A 17,962-nucleotide genomic window follows, 5' to 3' on the forward strand; every position below is an offset into this window, starting at 1 on the left:
GTGAGGACGGTCACGTGACTGGAGGGAGGTTTTTTTTTTCTTGGGTTTTTTTTTTCATCTCTTTATTTATAGAGAGCGTCACTGACAGCATGTGACATGACACAAAACACTAAAACAGCTATTATAATAGGCATTACTTCACTTTCAACTGGTGGAAACATAAACAGGACGTAGATTAAAAGTAGTCAAATTAAAATAAATAAGTAAATAAATGTTATAAAATAAAATAATCAGTTGTCTTTAAAAAAAATAATCTTGGAGCTAGCTTTAACACTCACTGGCCTCTTTATTAGGTAGCCTACACCAGTACAATTTAATGCAATCCAATACAACAGCTCTGCTAAATATTTGACATTAATGAAGCTTATATATTTACAGTTTTTGTTGACATTAACAACAAGGTGATAATTCTACTTTATGTTTATTATTGAGGTCATAGTGAGTGATGTTGGTGTATTAGGGTGCATTATATTGAATGGTGCTCCACTCCATGAACATACATGAGGGGGGCAAAATATTAGGAACACTATTCAATATAATGCACCCCAGTATGCCACCACCACTTAGTATGACCTCAGTAATAAACATAAAGTAGAATTATCATAATGTATTCATTAAATTAATTAACAAAATTAATATTATATATATACAATATTAATTTTATGTAGGCAGTGTTTGGCTGTTTTTTTATTCATAGTTATTTATAATTATTACATTCCCAGTAAAGTTTACTATTTCAGTGCACTGATGTCATTTTTTGCAGTGAAGTACATTGTTAAACAATAAAATATCATGGCCTCCATCGCATATCTTAATTACCGCATTTGAGGGATTATTACAAAAAATATGTGTTTATCTACATATTCTGTATATAAGATTACCGGCCAATATATCGATATAGGAATTTAAAAAAAATAATGATGTGTAGCCTAAATGAATTTTGTAAAATGGAAAAAAAACAAACAAAAAAAAAACTTTTTTTTTTAATTGCAATCACAATTTGTCAAAACTAACGTGAGATAAAATAATTGATTGAAACTGATGAACAGCTTTAACGTATCTTTCTCTTTTCAAAGTGTTACTTATTTTACCAGGACAGCTATGTTGTTTTACTCTTTACTTGTTCTTATAGAGCAAGTACATGAGATAGTCACATGGCCCCGGGCCTAAAGGTCGCAACGGTACATGGGGAATCTTCCGTTTTGCAACACCTGCCCCGGTAATCCGTCTCCGGTTGGGAGGAACGAAACTCCCGCTGGTGATTGGATCAAACTAACGTACGCCAGTTAAAGGCGGTGCCTGTTACAGAAAACTCGTTTAAAAAAAAAAAAAAACTCGTGTTATCATTGGTTTTCTTATCTTCCAGGATGTTTGAAATCTGTCAAAGCTGCAAAAACACGAGTAAACAGTTAAACTGGAACAAATGAGCAACCTTAAAACAATTCAAACTCATATTTTACTGTTTATCTCAGGGGCTCTCAGCAGTCTTACAGTCACTGACCCCCAAATACACAAACATTAACCCAACAACATCTAAAAAGCAACAAAACACATGAATCTAAAAGGATATAAATAAGGAAGCTTAATTGACACTTATTCTGAGTGTGAAATGTCTGATGTAGAAGTAAATTTCATCTTGTGTTGTGTTTTTGAAATGTTTTCTGAACACTAGATTAGCAACATTAAATTATTCCTCATGCAGTTGATGGGATGAGAAGATGACTCCAAGATATAAAGATAATATTAAAGGGCTTGTATTCAAAATCATACTAGCGTAAAAGTGCAGAAGTATTATCGAAGAAAATAACTGATTAAATGTTTTATAAAATGTGTATCTGCACAGTTACAACAAGAGATGTCAGATACGTGTGTGTAGTGATCAGAAGTGGGCATACCTACTACATGAAGGATTTTATCACTGTGACTGCAGTATACTAAATAACCATTAGAGGGCAGCATCAGCCTCATAAGAGCAATGCTGTGGACCTCTAGGTCATTGGCCCTGTCAGGAAGCATTGATTGTTTTCTGCTTTCCTCTGCATCCTTTGTCTCCAATATTTGACCTGTTGAACTACAAACAGAATATAACTGATACTATGATGGTCAAGTTGTCTATACAACTGTTTTTTTTTACACAGAAGATTTTCTTTTTTTATTAATCAACATCAAAATTATTATTGTACTTATTTTAGCTTTATTTAATCAGGTAGTTTTATAGCCTCAATACTGACCAGTTAACAGTGGTGGAAAGTATAATCACATTAACATAAGTACTGGACTTATGTAAAGCTTTAATTACTTGTACTTTGTTTGAGTATTTACATTTTGTATATACTTATACCTACATACCAGTTATATCACTGCATTTATTATATACAGCTATTGTACTTTAAAGTAAACTTTTAAAAACTGGACTTTCTCTTGTAATAAAGTATTTTATACTGTGGTACTACTACTTACTGAAGTAAAGAGTCTCACTTCTTGCATCACTACCAGTTTCAGTACTGCTGTTATCAAGCCTCACTCACCTGCTTTTGAGCCCTTTAATATAAACCTATACTGTGCAATAAATGTCAGAACTAATTTGGGTATAAATGTGTATTGAATAAAGTCACCTGGAATATTTCTATTCGATGGAATGATGACACAAATACATAATATTCTCCATATATAAAATGGTTAGTATTATATAAAATGTTTTAGCAGATTTGCAGCTACTTATGGATACATTTGTATGGTAAGGACTCAAGAGTTAATCCTCACAATGAAGTATAATAAGTATAGAACCTCTTGGATGAAAAGTGTTCAAAAACAAGACACAATACACACACATTTCCTTCTGAAAACATACAAAAGTTTAATTTAAATATAGGCAGGCAAATGATGATGTCATTCATCATATAGACAGGTCTCGCTGTGTTTATTGCTTGCAAATTTATTGCACAGGGATTACACTGCTCTTTATATCAAGTCACCATGGTGAAACTGGAAATTCTTCACCATCCACCTTCACAACATGACACCAACTCACTTATTTTGATAATTCCCAGTATATATCCCACACCCACATACACTTATTTTAAATAAGTAATGACACCCTCATATATATATATTACCAGCAAATAAGGCAATACCTACTGTAATTCCTTCCTTTTTCAATTATCACCTTTGGCATGGATACAAAGAGAGACACAGTACTCTGGAATCATCAAACATCAGGATTTTCACCCACAAAACTACTCCATCTTCTTCAACTGCAGCTGAAAACTTCCCAGAACACTTGAACATACAAGTGACTGCTGTAGTTTTCACTGCATAGAGAAGACAAACCCATCCAGACCTGGACACCAGTAGGACAAGAAAGGAAAATCAAGCCAAGCAGCACAATGGCTGATTTGGGATCATTCTCATATCAAAAGGCATTTTCTTTAGACAAAAAAAACCCTCAGAAGGTAATCAGCAATAAAAAAAGTGCTTCAGAAATATTCATTTAGAGATAAGCACTAAAACAGGCTTTTTTTCCTCTCTGCAGAATACAATTAATACTTTATGGCATTATACAATCACAGGCACACATGGACTGTGCGTTGGCCGTGCACAATATGAATCCACTGAGTCAGCTTACATGCAGTAGAAACACATGTGAGGACAACATAGTTCTTTGGCTCAATTAACCTTTGGGCTCATTATCCCATTAATAAAGTTACTATCTTTTAATTGCATTGTTTGTGCGTTTAGCATATTATAGGATCTTACAGAGCTTGGGGAGAATTACATGAGTTCGAGAAAATATTGGCACTTCTTTTTACGTCCTGGATGTTACCTTCCAGCTCCATCTAGTGGAGCTCACCCCCCTCTGCACTGATAAGACAGCCCAAACTTGATGCCGTCATTTAAAAATAAATGAAAATAGACACAAAAGGCACATGTTTTGATGTGGAATGCAGTGTAACCTGTCTGTTGGTCCAACCAAGACTGTTTAACCTGGTGACAACAGCAGGGAGAGGCCACTATTTCTTCAAGCCTATCGTTTCCTGAGAAGGAACCATGGCTGTGTGCGTGTGTGCGTGCGTATGTGTGTGAATGTGTGTGTGTGTGTGTGTGTGTGTGTGTGTGTGTGTGTGTGTGTGTGTGTGTGTGTTTGTGTGTGTGTGTGTGTGTGTGTGTGTGTGTGTGTGTGTGTGACAACGCAGAAAGCAAAGGTTTCTTTAGCAAAACATGCTCATGTGTAGAGTTTGTAGTCCAGAGATAATCCAAACCGGGCACCAAGATTGGACGATGACAGGGAGGGGAAGGGGGGGCGGAGGGGTCTGAAGATTCTACCACAGTTCTCCATGTTCAGAGCTTCCACGGGGGGGGGCCCTTTGTTCGTTCACTGGATGTACAGGACATCACTCTCTTTCAGGCCAAAGCGGGTCTTGTACTTGTCAAAAAGGCACTGTAGGGACTTGATATACATTGCATGGTACAGATCCACTATGTCCTCAGTTGGATCTTCAATTTTTGGCACTGTGATTGGCTCCCCGACTATATTTAAAAAGACAAGAAGAAGAACAAAGGGTTAATCAAAAGAAACTTAAGTTGAAATGATCAGAACCTTCAGTGTTAACCATTAATACATTCCTATGGTCAGACAGAGCAAATATTGACTTTGTGTTCTGTTAATATTTTAACTGTTTGTCGGTCACTGTCCTGTAATAAACTGAACTGTAATAGCAGATTTTTGGGATTGTTGACATTTTTAAAAGATAATCCTAATCTGTACTTCTTCAAATCTGGAAGTACACTCAAACCAAATATTAGGAGATGAACTTGCCTATGGTGGTGATGGGCTTGCAATATGGTACGATGCCCCAAGAGTTGCCAAAGATGAGGCCGCATCCATGGAAAACGCACGGGGCGAAGCCTAAGATTTTCTGTAACCTCCTTTGGACAGCTCTCCACCAGGTCCCCTCCTCGAAGATCACCTGTTTGTAGGCATCGTTTTCTCCAAAGGAATACACTGGAACCAAGTCAGACCTGAGGGAGCAAAGGAATGAAAAGAATGAAACAATGATAAGATCCTAATTGGCATAGGGGTCATCTGAGGTACCTCTTTACACTTTCCCACCTTAAACAAACTTAACAGACTTGTCATATCATTATTTAAATAGCCTATTATTACATACTGCCATATCTGTGAAATCCAACGGCTGTGCAAACAACTATCTCACTAAAAGGCTTGGTTTAATACGTGACATATCAGCGACCATCCAGAACTGAATGGTTTTGATTTAATACAAAGGTCTCCACATCGTGTTGGTATAGCATTACATTAAGTGTGGAGATAAGTCAGGCTATGAGACTACGACATCACTGCCCAGCTGGCTGAAGTTGCAAAACAAAAAAAAACAAAGAAATCCAGAGGGAGTTGGTTTTGTCAAGGCTTGTATGAAATGTGCTAACCATCGTGAAATAGTTAAGCTCACTCGTCACGTAGGCTGAATGACTTAACCTCAAGTTGCGAAAGCGTAGACATTTCTCATTTTTGAATTGATAGTCAGATTCATTATTAGTCAACAGTTAGTTGAGTAAAATAGTTTTTGTCTTGGCTAAATACAGTACATGAAAAGATTAAAGCAGTCACGAAACATTGTCAGTAGCCAAGCCTGAAATGTAACATTTGACCTGTTCAGAGTAAATAGTTCAAATCATTTCATTCATTTTTTTTGTTACACTTATAACACCTTAGTTTTTTTTGTTATAGTTTTTGTAGCTTTTGTATGTATTTGTCTGTATTTCTTTACTCTAAAGTTTTTATGTTGTATGTCTCACCATAGGATGGCTTTTATTGGCTCCTTCTGCACATTTTCTCTTCTGTTAGTTATTGCTTTTCTTAATCTAAAAAAAAAATCTGCATGTATTACTTTTTTTGTATTATGTATTTTTTTTCTTTATGTGCAATAAATAAACAAACATTACAACTCAATATCGCCTCAACGTCTCTAAATGTTTTAGTTTTTACTTTTTTCATTAAACCTATCCATAGAGCATTGTCAACACCAGTGGTTGTAAACCTCTGGTTTGTGACCCTTAAAAAAAACAATGCACAGTCAACTGACAATCCCTCATCAGAGCTCATATCATATGCTGTATTTCTATTAGCTCTGAGCACACGAGTGATTTTTACTGAGACTATTTTATTTAAATACTTTTAGTATATTCCACAATTTCAAAGCCTGGATAGATACAAGTATACAGTATTTTACAAGAAATAAGAAAAAGATAAATATCCCATAAAATAAACATAATTTTGTGGAGCAATTTTGTAGTTCTTGTTGCTTGTGACCCTTGTGGAGTCCTGAGTTAAAAACATTATTCTATACCACTTGCCATCTGCACAGCAGATTTTAAGACTGCAACCAGAAAATTCAGTGTACTGTAAACTCATCTACTTTGGATGAGGTGAAATAAATGAAGGCCTTTTTTGGTTACATGTTTGGTTACATAGCTTTTTTTTGGACTTTTTACTCAATCGTCCTTACAAAACCACTTGACTAGAATTATTCAATTGGCTTTGGCATCAACACCCAGCTATAAAAGTTCCAGGAGTTAGACCCACTGTGGCCTCAACTCACAGCCTGGGCTTATTTCAGCTTACATTCATGCTAGCCTATGAGTGAAGTTTTGCATAGCTCTATGTGTTTTCTAACACACTGTAAGCTTCTTTGGAAAAAGGTGTACACAGTTATAATCCTCAGCTATATTTGAGAGCGAATCAGGCTTGTCTGGGTTTGCAAGACAAACCTGGACCACTTCCCATCATAGTACAGTTTGTTATAGTGATTAAAAGGGACTCGATGCCCACACACAGTCTGTCCAAAATGGTACTGAATGCCACGAGGAGTTCAAAGCTTCACGAGGGAAAACACTGCACATTCATAACAGATTTGGTAATGTTCTCTGTGAGGTAGTTTTAACCTTTCTGCGAGTAATAATCTGCAGGTTTTATTTATTCCAAATCACTGCAGCCCTGAGAGTGACATTTCCATGTTAAAAACAGATTGCGTCAAGGCTATGTTTAGTCGCCGTTACTGCACGTGTCCTTGTTTTTTGGGATGTTGTGTGCTCAAGCTTACCCTTTCTTTAGGGCCAATCTCACGAAGCCTTTACGGTTCTTCAGGGTGACGGAATTCATGCCTGGTGCACAGTGCAGAGACTCTGCCGCTCCTCCAACGACGATGACCACAGCGTTTCCTGTCCCGTTTCGAGACAGCAGGTAGTCAATAGAGTGCTTGTTCACCGGGCAGATACCTGAGAGGAAGAAAAAAAGATGTGGAAAGAGTATGATTAGAATTGAAGTTTCGATATATATCTGCATAAGACAACAAGACAGACCAAAATCAAATCCTATGAGGGTTCTATGGGCAAAAATGAAGCTTTAAGAGCAAACAGCCCCTCAGAACAGAACATGTAAAGCTCTATAAATCAGCTGCTTCAAGTAAACAAAAGCCATTTCAGCTGTGCAATAGTACAAAGGTCTGTTCAAAGGTCTCAAACAGACAGAGTTATCACTCAAGTAAGACCCCACGGCTCGTCAAATCATCTCACCTCCAGACATCAGGTAGTCGCGAAGGACGGGCATGCGGAAGTTGCCCGCCAGGGTGGCCAGGGAGGGCTTGATGCCTGGGAATTTCTTGGAGAAGCCCGTGGCCTCGGTCCCAAAGTTGCAGAAAGCACCGAAACAGAAGATGCCGTGGGGATGGTAGCCAAATATGTAGTTCCGGCTGGGCAGCAAGTTGTGGGTTTTAATGAGCTGAAGGACAATAGCACAAAGAGGACCAGTATGAGGCTGATTTCCATATGAGGGGGACACTGTTACCTCAGGAACATCTAATATGAGAGAGCCACGTTAGTGAGCTTTATGGATAAAAGGCTTGAGAACAGAGGCTATGTGTCCTAATTCCATACTAAACACAATGTATAGTATTGTATACAGTAAACACTATAGTGAAGACTGATTTTATGCCTGATGTTTTACTGGTTGTTGTCTGCTGATTTGTACAGTGTTTTTGAAGTGCTGTGCAAATAAACCTATTATAATTATAAGAATCTTTATATTATACTATGTTTTGCACTTAGTATTTAGGCCATCTACATATTTTACCTTTTTATACCAACAAAGCAGGATATAAGGCTCCCACTAACAATTTTTTTTTTAATCTGCCAATTATTCATCATTATTCATTTTTTGGACTATAAAATGTGAAAAATACTAATAACATTTTCCTTAAGCCCAATGTTACATTTCCACTTCTATTTCTTTGTCTGACCAATGGCCAAATGGCCAAATGGCCAAATGGCCAAATACCCCCCCCCCCCCCCCCCCCCCCCCCCTGCTTTATGACATGTTCAGTCTATAAATACATAGCTACCCCTTTCACTGCATGCATGAGTATGTATTTGTATGAATATATATGTGATGATAATTTTTACAACGCAGAGACATTCCTGCTTAGAGTTAGTATTCAGTATGGATTTAGGACACAGCTTGTGTTTTAGTAGAACAAGGACATCCTTATCAGCTCAAACTCAACATGACTGTACTCTGTCTGCAAAAGTGCAGCCATAAAATAATGACCTAGTACACATCTTGTGCACCTGATCAGATTGGCAGCAATAAAGTACAACATTCAGCATTACTTTAACCCTGTCATTAAAAGTCTAAGTTTACATTGTTTCACATTGAAGTTGTAACACTGAAGAAGAATCTCATTAGAAAATGTAACCGCTCTGATCTGCGCTGTAGACTTAGATCCATCACAATGTGTACACAAAGCTCAGTCGGGAGCTAGTCAAACACAGCTGTTACATAACCACATCAGCAAATGAGATCACATTCACGATTCCCATAGTGCCACAGGACTCCACCTGGCTGGCATGGCAGATGTGACTGCAGACATTTAACACTTAGTATAGTTAGAGGAGAAAGTAAAGTGATCGAGGTTAGACTAGATTCACTGCTTATTACAAATAAGCACTAATATTACAGAGGAGTCTTTGTCTTTAGTGTTGAGACTTATACAGACCTTCATGTAACCCGACTTCCAACAGTCCTCAGGTCAATTTTAAGTCTTGATTGAACTTTGTCCAGAAGGCTTCCAACTCATATGAATAATAGTCATTTGTTCACAATAGAGAACTCTCCCCCTATAACAAATCAATTCCCTTGCAGTTACAGTATATTCTGGTTCTTTTGAACTGTGGGACAGTAAAACACCCACGTAATGCACCTTTAACTGACCCGCTACCAGACATGAACTTCCGAACAAAGACATCAGAATATGTCAGTAGCCAGTTACTAATATTTCAACACTGAAGATGTCTTTCAGCAATATTAAAATTTCGTAAAGTGACACACGAGAGCCAGCTGGCACCAAACGTCTGGTTGGCAAAAGGATGATCTCATCAACCTACATTGGTCCACAGGTCCACACACGACCACACACGACTACATGACACAAATCAGATCAGATCAATGTGGCAGCCAAAGTTCATCTGGACAAGGCAGGACTTAAAATTCCCCTCCTTAAATGAGTCAGCACTTTAGCTTCTGCTCTGTATACAGTAGATAAGCTCATCTAAAAAGGAGTGAAGTGATCACTGAGTTGGTGTCAAGCACTGAAACACAGTCAATCGTTGATATTTGCTTTGATATCACAGGTAAAACATTACATGAAGAATTGAGGGAATCACACAAGCTGTATGAAAGCCTGTTTCATTAGTATTCTGAGAAGTGAGGGGGGGGGGGGATTAAAAAGTAAAAAGTTTGTTCACATATCTGTCTGTATAAAAGTGATGATTCAGTAATGTCCTATGACTACTGACTGAAAAAAAAGACTTGTCTTTTTCAGCAGTAGTCATACACAGTTACTTTACTTCCCCTCCCTACATGCAGTGTGTGTGGTTGTGTGTGTGCGCTTGTGTGAGCATGCAATGACGCTCTCCCCTTTAGCCTGGACCATGAATATCCTCTCATCTAAAATATGAAACGGACAGAAAAAACAAGCTGTTTCTTGGCCTATCAGGTGGGACAAAGTCTAAAACTCCCAACGAACGTCAAACCCTCATCATAATCAACGCGGGACAAGGAACAGCATGGAGCTGCCAGCTGATACCCGATCAACCCCTGATAAACTTATCTATAATGACAACCCGCTGCATGACTGGAAATCAATGAACGAGCTGAAAATCATATAATAGTGACTTCCATCAGCAGGAGATATCAGACATAAGTCTACTTTTTTTTTTGTGCAAAGTCAGCAAAAATGGCACAAAAGCTGAGCAGGTTTCCAAGGTTCATCTTCTTTTACAGGTTGCTTCCCTTTTGAAACTCTGCTCTTGAGTTGTCAAGGTTGGGGCTGGATACAGTATTTTAGCACTGGTGCACCAATACACTGGCAAAATGACTTACCCTCACTGGGAAGTAGTCTCGGAAATATCTCCATACTGTCCAGTTCCTCACCCAAGAGGATCTCCTGCCGCCTGAGGACAAAAATACAGATTAAAAAAATAATAATAATAATACTCTTTTACAACTCAGAACATCAAAACTACAGCTGTTGATTATCATTGTCGAATAACTGATTCATTATTTAGTCTAAAAAGTGTTTTATTTTACTAAAACAAAACAGTTCCTCATTCAAATTCTCATATTTGAGAAAGCATGAACCAGCAAATGTTACTTTTATTAAAAAATAAATGACACTACATACAACTCCCTTCAGCTCTATAAATCACATATAAAATAAATCTTGTGCTAATTATTACAGAATATGTTACACAATGCTTAAATAACAGAGTTAAGTCCTACAGCATTCAGTTGCCAGCTGTTATGCTGATATCCAAATCATTTCAGTGCTTTCATTCATGTGCTGTCACATTATTAGACATTTTAACCCTCACATGTAATTATCAACCACTGTAACATTTTTAGATGCAAAATTCTGACTTATAAACTGTGTTTTTAATTGACATTTTTAATGTATTACCTTGTTTCGGGGTGTTCCAGTCAATGATGAGCCAGGCGGTGTAAATGGCAGCGATAAGCCAGCAGTCAGTGCAGAACATGTAGATCAACAGCACGGTGCAACATGCACCTGGAGGGAGAGAGGGGAGAAGATACAATCATATCTAAATGCAATTAAAGGCTAAAATATGCTGTTAAAGGCAAATCAGGTGAAAGAAAGCCCAGGAGTCATTAACAAGTATGTGTACAGCTTAGTGATCTGACCTCCTTATTATGAGACTAATGAGACTACAAGCTAAGTCTTCTAGGTTTCTATGCTTTCAGCTTAAATTAAACACACAGCAGCCCCCTATACATACACACTCACTCTCTCTTACCCAATGTTAAGAAGGTGATGACCCACTGTAGCACGGAGATGACCTGAAGATGTTTTTCCATCTTGGATCTGCAGGGCCAAAAGCCAGAGGGAACGTCCTGCAGGGCAGAGAGGATGCTGGAGCCTGTACCTGGAGATCAAAAAAAAAGGAAAAATAAGTTTAATCAAAGCTATCAAATATCCATGTTGAAAAAAGGAGCACATGGTAATAAATCCAGTGAAAAGATGTAGTCCTAATAATACTTTCCAAGAGCCAGTGTGAACATTCCTAGAACACAGTGAGGATGATACAACCAATCTGCCCTTCATCGGTCTGCCTCGGCCGAGCGCAGACCCACGGCCTCAGTTACCCACTAGCACTTTTCAGTCACAAGTCCATGTAAGCAAACCCTTGCAGCGACATGTGATGAGACCGTATGAAAGGCAGAAGCATAAAAGCAACAGACATATGAGGCTCCCTCTAAAGCGCTCATAGCACTTTAGAGAGAGCCAATAAGAAGATCTCTCCCCTCTAGGAAAACACTGGCTTCTAATCCCATCTGCGCACACTGAAAATAACCCAGCAGCAAGCTGCCGGTGGTAATACCTGTAAACTATGATTCTATGACTCCTTAGGACCATCACTGCTTGAGGCTGTGCCAGCGACTGATGGAGAGCGACAGATTTGACCAGTTCATAGCTAAACCTGCCCACTACAGGTCAAAGTGGTCATCAGAGAGAGGGGTACACAAACACTATCTTGTACTACAGGTTAAGCAAACAGGTGGACCATGTGCTTTATCTTTCTAAAAGATGACTTTCTCTTACTGGTGTGTGTTAGACTGGTAGATGACTTAAATGTTGAGGGAGTAAGCTCCACTGGGTGTAGGAGTTACTACACGGAGCCTTACCGCACTGCGGGACTCATCTCCAGATGCACACCCCACTTCAACAGCAACTTTGACAGATGTTGATGTGTTTACTGAGCTGTCATCATTATCAATGCATTGACACTTTTTATATTTGTGAATTAAAAGCAGGAATTTCTGTTCTAACAGAGAAGAAAATCGTCACTTTCTCAGTAAGGCAGAACTTGACAGGACGAGGTTGCATCATCAAACCATGTAGCACATGCAGAACAGGTACAAATGTTCATTTCCACAGGCGAAAACACTCAATTTTCCAGTCACAATTAATTTTTAATTAGTCTAAATTTTAAACTATATCAACTGCAGAAAAACTTTAACATTTGAAAAATCAGGTTGCAAATGAAAAAGCCACAGACCACAAATCAAAGATTGTGAAAATGAGAAGTAAATGTCTCTCCCCTCACTTTATTGTAAAGCCTGTTCCATCTTTTGTACCATCACTTGAAATTACAGTATCTTCAAGGTATATAATCCTCAATATTAATAGTGATGTTTGACACCTTTTTTTTTTACAAGGAGTTTGGATTTTTCTTTCAATTTTACAGTGACTTTTTAAATTGTAATGAACCCCCAATTGAAAGATCTGCTGTATCCCTCTAAAAATCTTACTGTTTTAATCCTAATAATGATGATATTGTGTTGTTTTAAGGCTTCCTTTAAAAAAAAAAAAAACGTGTTTTACTAAGATCACAACGCTTGACAGATAAAAAAAAACGGGCATGTTGACTGCTCCCGAATTTGTTTGACCACTCGTGTGTGTTTGCTTGCTGCAGCTTGATCCAACAATATTCGAGCTCTCTTACCTTTGAGGAAGCCTGAGTATGCAGCAAGAATGGTCTTCATAGTTGAGGCTTCTTGGATGGTGAAGGTGCCCGAAAAGAAGAGCTCAGATTGTTGTTTTGTCAACTTGCTGTCAGGATGATAGAAGTCCAACTCTACAGCTCCTCTGTCATGACTGCTTTCAACTGCACAGACTGAAGCGCGGAGCGGGCATTTAATCACTGCTGGGAGGAGCCTCAGACTGAGACAAGTGAACAGAAAAATGTTTTAGTAATGATCCTGAGGAGCTCTGCAGACCTCAAGGCGTTCTCACTACACTTACGTCTGCAGGTGGGCAGCAGGGAGAAACGGTGTGTGGGCTGCTGAGCCTCGCTCTCTGTATTTAAGGGCGCATGTCACGTGGATGAACTGTGAAAAACATCCAACACTTATTGACCATTCCTGCTGCCCCCCCCACCCCCCCTTACCTATACATCAGGTGTAAGCCTCAGTTTTTCGGTTAAATGGAGATACATGTCAGCTGTGTTTCTGTCATAAATGAAAAGGCATATTTTAATAATCCAACAACTCGATATTTATAATGTCAGAATTTTGAAAGTAGATCAGATTATTCTAATTTGACAATAGGTTAATATTGTGCGTGTGACAGACTGTATAATATTTTTTCGGCTTTGGAATCATTGTAAAACATATATTTTCTTATAAGGATATGGTTATTTGGGTTAATACTTGTTTTTTGTATTTGTCTTTCTTGTTAATGTTATGTTTTCCATTGGCGGTCTGTAGGGACTGAGAACAAGGGGCAGTACAAAAATGATAGTGCTGGGGAGAGGGCCTGAATCTTACATGTCATTTGTTCAAAAAACAAGACCCTCCTCAGTGTTATTAATATTATTATATGACCCTCCCTTTCACCTAGAGCATTGGTTCTTAAACATGTTCACATCCTTGACCCCTACACTGACACAAAGTTGACCACGGACCCCATGAAATCCATTGCCAAAATTGTCATTCTATCAATGTGTTACTTGTTAAAAATTCATTTTTTTCCCTTTTTGATGGAGACCCCCTGTGACCCTCTCAAGGACCCCTGGGTGTCCCCAGACCCCCACTTTGAGAACCACAGGCTTAGAGTACAGACATGGAATCAATTCAACTTTTCATTGCACGATCAGGGCTAAGAAGAGTTGAATATTTTACATAAATCTGTTGTTAAGATATTTCCAGATTGTTGGTATACTTGTACATGAACAGGGTCTTCTTCAGTGTACCAAAATCATGGGGAAGGGGTGGCAGAGGAAAAAGCGGGTTGATTATTTTCTCTAGGTGAAAGTCCTCCTCCAGAGTTTTCAGCTCTGTGGCGACGCCCTCCTGTCTCACAGTCCACCAGTTTCCCACTCTGTGTTGAAGGCCATGAAAGTCTTGTCAATGATAACTTTAATATCTTTAGTCTCCTTCTCCCAGGTCTCTGTGATCCCACCATTCTCCACCTCTCACAACTCTGTGACTCAATTGTACTCTGCCCTCCAGTATCATTTGATCTTTCCTTTCTTTTAGTTTTCTATCCAGCTCTGATGGTACCCCTTTTTCTCTTTCTCCCAACTGAGCTCCTTGCTGACCATCTGCTCCCTCGGGGCAACACTTCTGAAGCCAGTTACTTATTCATTCATTTATTCATTCATTTATGTATTTATTTCAGTTCAGAGGTCCTTATACCAGGGAGTGCGGGAGTTTTCTGGGAGTTCCCTGTTGTTTTATGGTCTTCACCTCATCAGTTTGATGGTCCTAGTTTGAACCATGCTCGGCAACATCTTCTGGCTGCAGTTGCCCAAGTTGTCCAATGGTATCACTTTATGTTCCCTTAGAACTTATTACTTGATCATATTTCTAACTACTTTATGAACACATTGCAACACAGTTCACTACTGCCCACCTGACCCATGTTCAGTGCCAATGCATCAAATGTAACTAATTGCTCTTTCCTCAGCATTGGGCTTGCTACTGTATATGATCAGAGCATATTGCAATTGAGAGCTTGTCAGATTTGTAACATTTGTTGCACTGAACAGTCATGCCCTCTTGGCCTCTGGGCATGGTGGGGGGGGGCTGTGAGTTACATTGTGTTAATTCTACACAGGCTGCCAATCTCGAGCTTGCAGGTAAATCCAGTGGTCCAACAGGGACTGAGTCTGCCAGCTGGCACAGTGAGATACTCACCAAGCCAGGACTTGTTGGAGGTGGATGCAGGACTAATGGCTACAATGACTACTGGTAAATCAAGAGGCATGATTAAAGGTGGGAGAATTATTCAGATCCTTTAAGTCCTGCATTTAAAAGTCCACTTATGTACTGAAGTTTAGTGTAAGTTTAGTGTAAGTTAAAGTGCATTTCTGCAGAAAAATGTCCCCTGTGACTGATATATTATCAACATTACTTAATTAGATTAATACTGATGCATCAAAGCCTATGTAGTACTTTACTGTTCTAGCTGGCTGAGGTGGAGCTAGTTTTGGGTAGTTTAGTCCAGTGTGAGCCAACCAAGGGGTCAGACCACCCTAAAGATAAATCTGAGCTTGTGAGATGATTAATGGAGTAGGAAAGGGCAAAAACCAACATTCTGCTACACAAAATTAGCTTTTTATTGTGAAATAGTCACAAGTTTTACCTCCTCAAAGCTGTTTTTTAAATGAAACCATTTGACAATTTTAAAGGGGAAATCTCTGGTGGAATTGCAAAAAAGCTCACAGACATGTGAAATGTGATAAGGGCCACCAACCTTACACTGCCTGTTTGTTAGAGATCACAAGCCAAAAGGTTGGGCAGCACAGGTTTAATCTTTATCATGTTTTTTTTTTAATGTAAAATCTTCATCTGGAAAGTTGCCAGTAACTCCAGCTGTCAAATAAGTGGAGTCGAGTAAAAAGTATAATATTCTACTTTAGAGCATGAATTGTAAATGCTCAAGTAAAGTACAAGTAACTCAAAACTGCACTCAAGTACAGTATTTGAGAAAATGTACTTGGTTACTTTTCACCACTGGGTATCTCATCCTCAAATCTCAGGTCTAAATGTACCATATCACATCAAGTCAAGATTACATCTACAGAAACAGACACAAAAATGAGTCCAGTATGAATATTTAACATCTAACATAAACCCTGAACCCTGGAAGTCTGACACCACATAATAGCATAGCAACAGCAACAGCATATTTACAAAAAAGTGCAAAACGAACCAATAAATGGACAGCCCCAGTCTGTCCTTGAGACCTATGATTTCAGCAAATTAAATATTTTATCTAGTCTAGTGTAAAAAAAAAAAATCTTTTGCACTTTGTACTTACTTGTACTTATGCAGTTCATTCTAAAAAGTTGAACTGATAGCACATATCTGGTGGGTCAAGGGCCAGGAATCAAAACTTTTTTTGGATAAAAATCAATCATACAGTCCTTGGCATGAGCCCACTGTTGAGAAATGTCTCAATCTAACAGTTTGGGACATCAGATGATAAAAGTATTCAGTGATATAACCTTTCGATTTTACATAAGTCTCTACTGTTAATATCATTTGTTCTTTTATTCGGTTATTTCTGATTCAAATGTTTATTCTGACAAAGATTGTAAAGGGGTTTTTTTTAGGATGTGATGTGTTCAAATGTTCAGTTCAAGTCTACTTTTCACTGACTTCTTTATATATTATGCAATACCTCAATTAATCCAACCTGTTTACATGTGTTATTGTTCCATGCTCTTATATAATCCATGCTGTGTATCTGTAGAGCAGATACCCGTTATCAGGCATGCTTCCTTTCCATAGATACTCAATAAGCAATTATATCTGTAGTCATATTACAACTTCTCTTTGTTAAAAGTGTGTGATTAATAATAAAAGCCACTGTTGTTATATTTGTAGGCTATATATATATATATTTCTAATGACTCAGGGAACCGGAAGTCTTTGTTTTGTTCTTTTAAGAAGAAAACAAAGATAAGATATGAGCTAAATGATCCAGTTAACACAGAGCATGGATCCTTCTGTACTTTAACCCCTTTCTTCAAAAATAAGTCAATAAGCTGTTTCCCTGACTCTCTCACAACCACCCAATGACGAATCTGCCTAAAGAGTCAGAATCTACTCATCTTTTTATACTGACAAAATGTTATTATCAAATATATGAATGCAATTAACTGCATGAAATTATTCTTGCACACCAACAAATGATAGTTTTAGCTGGTTTAAAATGCTTTCACATCATCAGGTTAAGGTCACTTTCCTTCTCTATCCTAATCTCTGTCTTTCACCTTCATACGTACTCGATTTTTATTCTCAAATGTAACATTCATTACAACATTCCAATTATTTGTCTCTTTTGCATCACAGTACTGCTGTAAGTATGTTCTTTTAGTCAGCATTTTTATCAGCCCAACACACACACACACACACACATAGACACACACACATAGACACACACACACGCGCACATACACCACAGATCATGCCCAGACTGTGTTGAAAGGATCAGTGCATTGTCCACTCAGCCACCCATTTCATTTGGAAATATCAGAACCCTGCCATCTCATAAAAAAGTGTCTGCCAAAGTTCACAGACAGTCTTATCATTTGGGAACATGATCAAAAAATCAGGCTCTTGACTTTGTGCGGTACTTAGATCTAATAAAAGGATCAATGTGACACGTACTAAATGTAATTAACATGTTTGATCTACATTAGTTGTCATAAAGTCTCCTAGATATTAGACAATTAATGTCTAAGGGAGACTGATCAGAGTGCACATATCAGTCAGTAATTATGATAAAGATTATTAATAAAGGATCTAAGTGTGTGTTCTCATTTGGTTTTACAGCTTTATATTACTATCTCTGTCTTAATT

General features: G+C 38.2%; 1 protein-coding gene across 1 annotated transcript; it reads right to left on the reverse strand.

Moving 5' to 3' along the window:
- Positions 1-2,832: 2,832 nt before the first annotated feature.
- Positions 2,833-13,404, reverse strand: dgat2 (diacylglycerol O-acyltransferase 2). Its single transcript, XM_062433078.1, has 8 exons — positions 13,096-13,404; positions 11,386-11,514; positions 11,031-11,138; positions 10,454-10,524; positions 7,591-7,795; positions 7,119-7,293; positions 4,817-5,019; positions 2,833-4,527 (listed from the first exon to the last, which is right to left on the reverse strand). The coding sequence occupies exons 1-8, from the start codon at positions 13,133-13,135 to the stop codon at positions 4,373-4,375; spliced, it is 1,086 nt and encodes a 361-aa protein (XP_062289062.1). The 5' UTR covers positions 13,136-13,404; the 3' UTR covers positions 2,833-4,372.
- Positions 13,405-17,962: the final 4,558 nt, after the last annotated feature.

Source organism: Scomber scombrus, chromosome 14 (assembly GCF_963691925.1).
Source record: "Scomber scombrus chromosome 14, fScoSco1.1, whole genome shotgun sequence".
In the NCBI taxonomy this organism is placed as follows: domain Eukaryota; kingdom Metazoa; phylum Chordata; class Actinopteri; order Scombriformes; family Scombridae; genus Scomber; species Scomber scombrus.

What these genes read in the sequence shown, in the direction of transcription:
- dgat2 (XM_062433078.1), bottom strand. Translation starts at nt 13,135, where the DNA reads ATGAAGACCATTCTTGCTGCATACTCAGGCTTCCTCAAAG. An exon ending in ATACTCAGGCTTCCTCAAAG is followed by an intron (nt 11,515 to 13,095) that starts GTAAGAGAGCTC and finishes TTTGATCTCCAG; the next exon opens with GTACAGGCTCCAGCATCCTC. An exon ending in AGATTGGCCCTAAAGAAAGG is followed by an intron (nt 5,020 to 7,118) that starts GTAAGCTTGAGC and finishes TTGCTCCCTCAG; the next exon opens with GTCTGACTTGGTTCCAGTGT.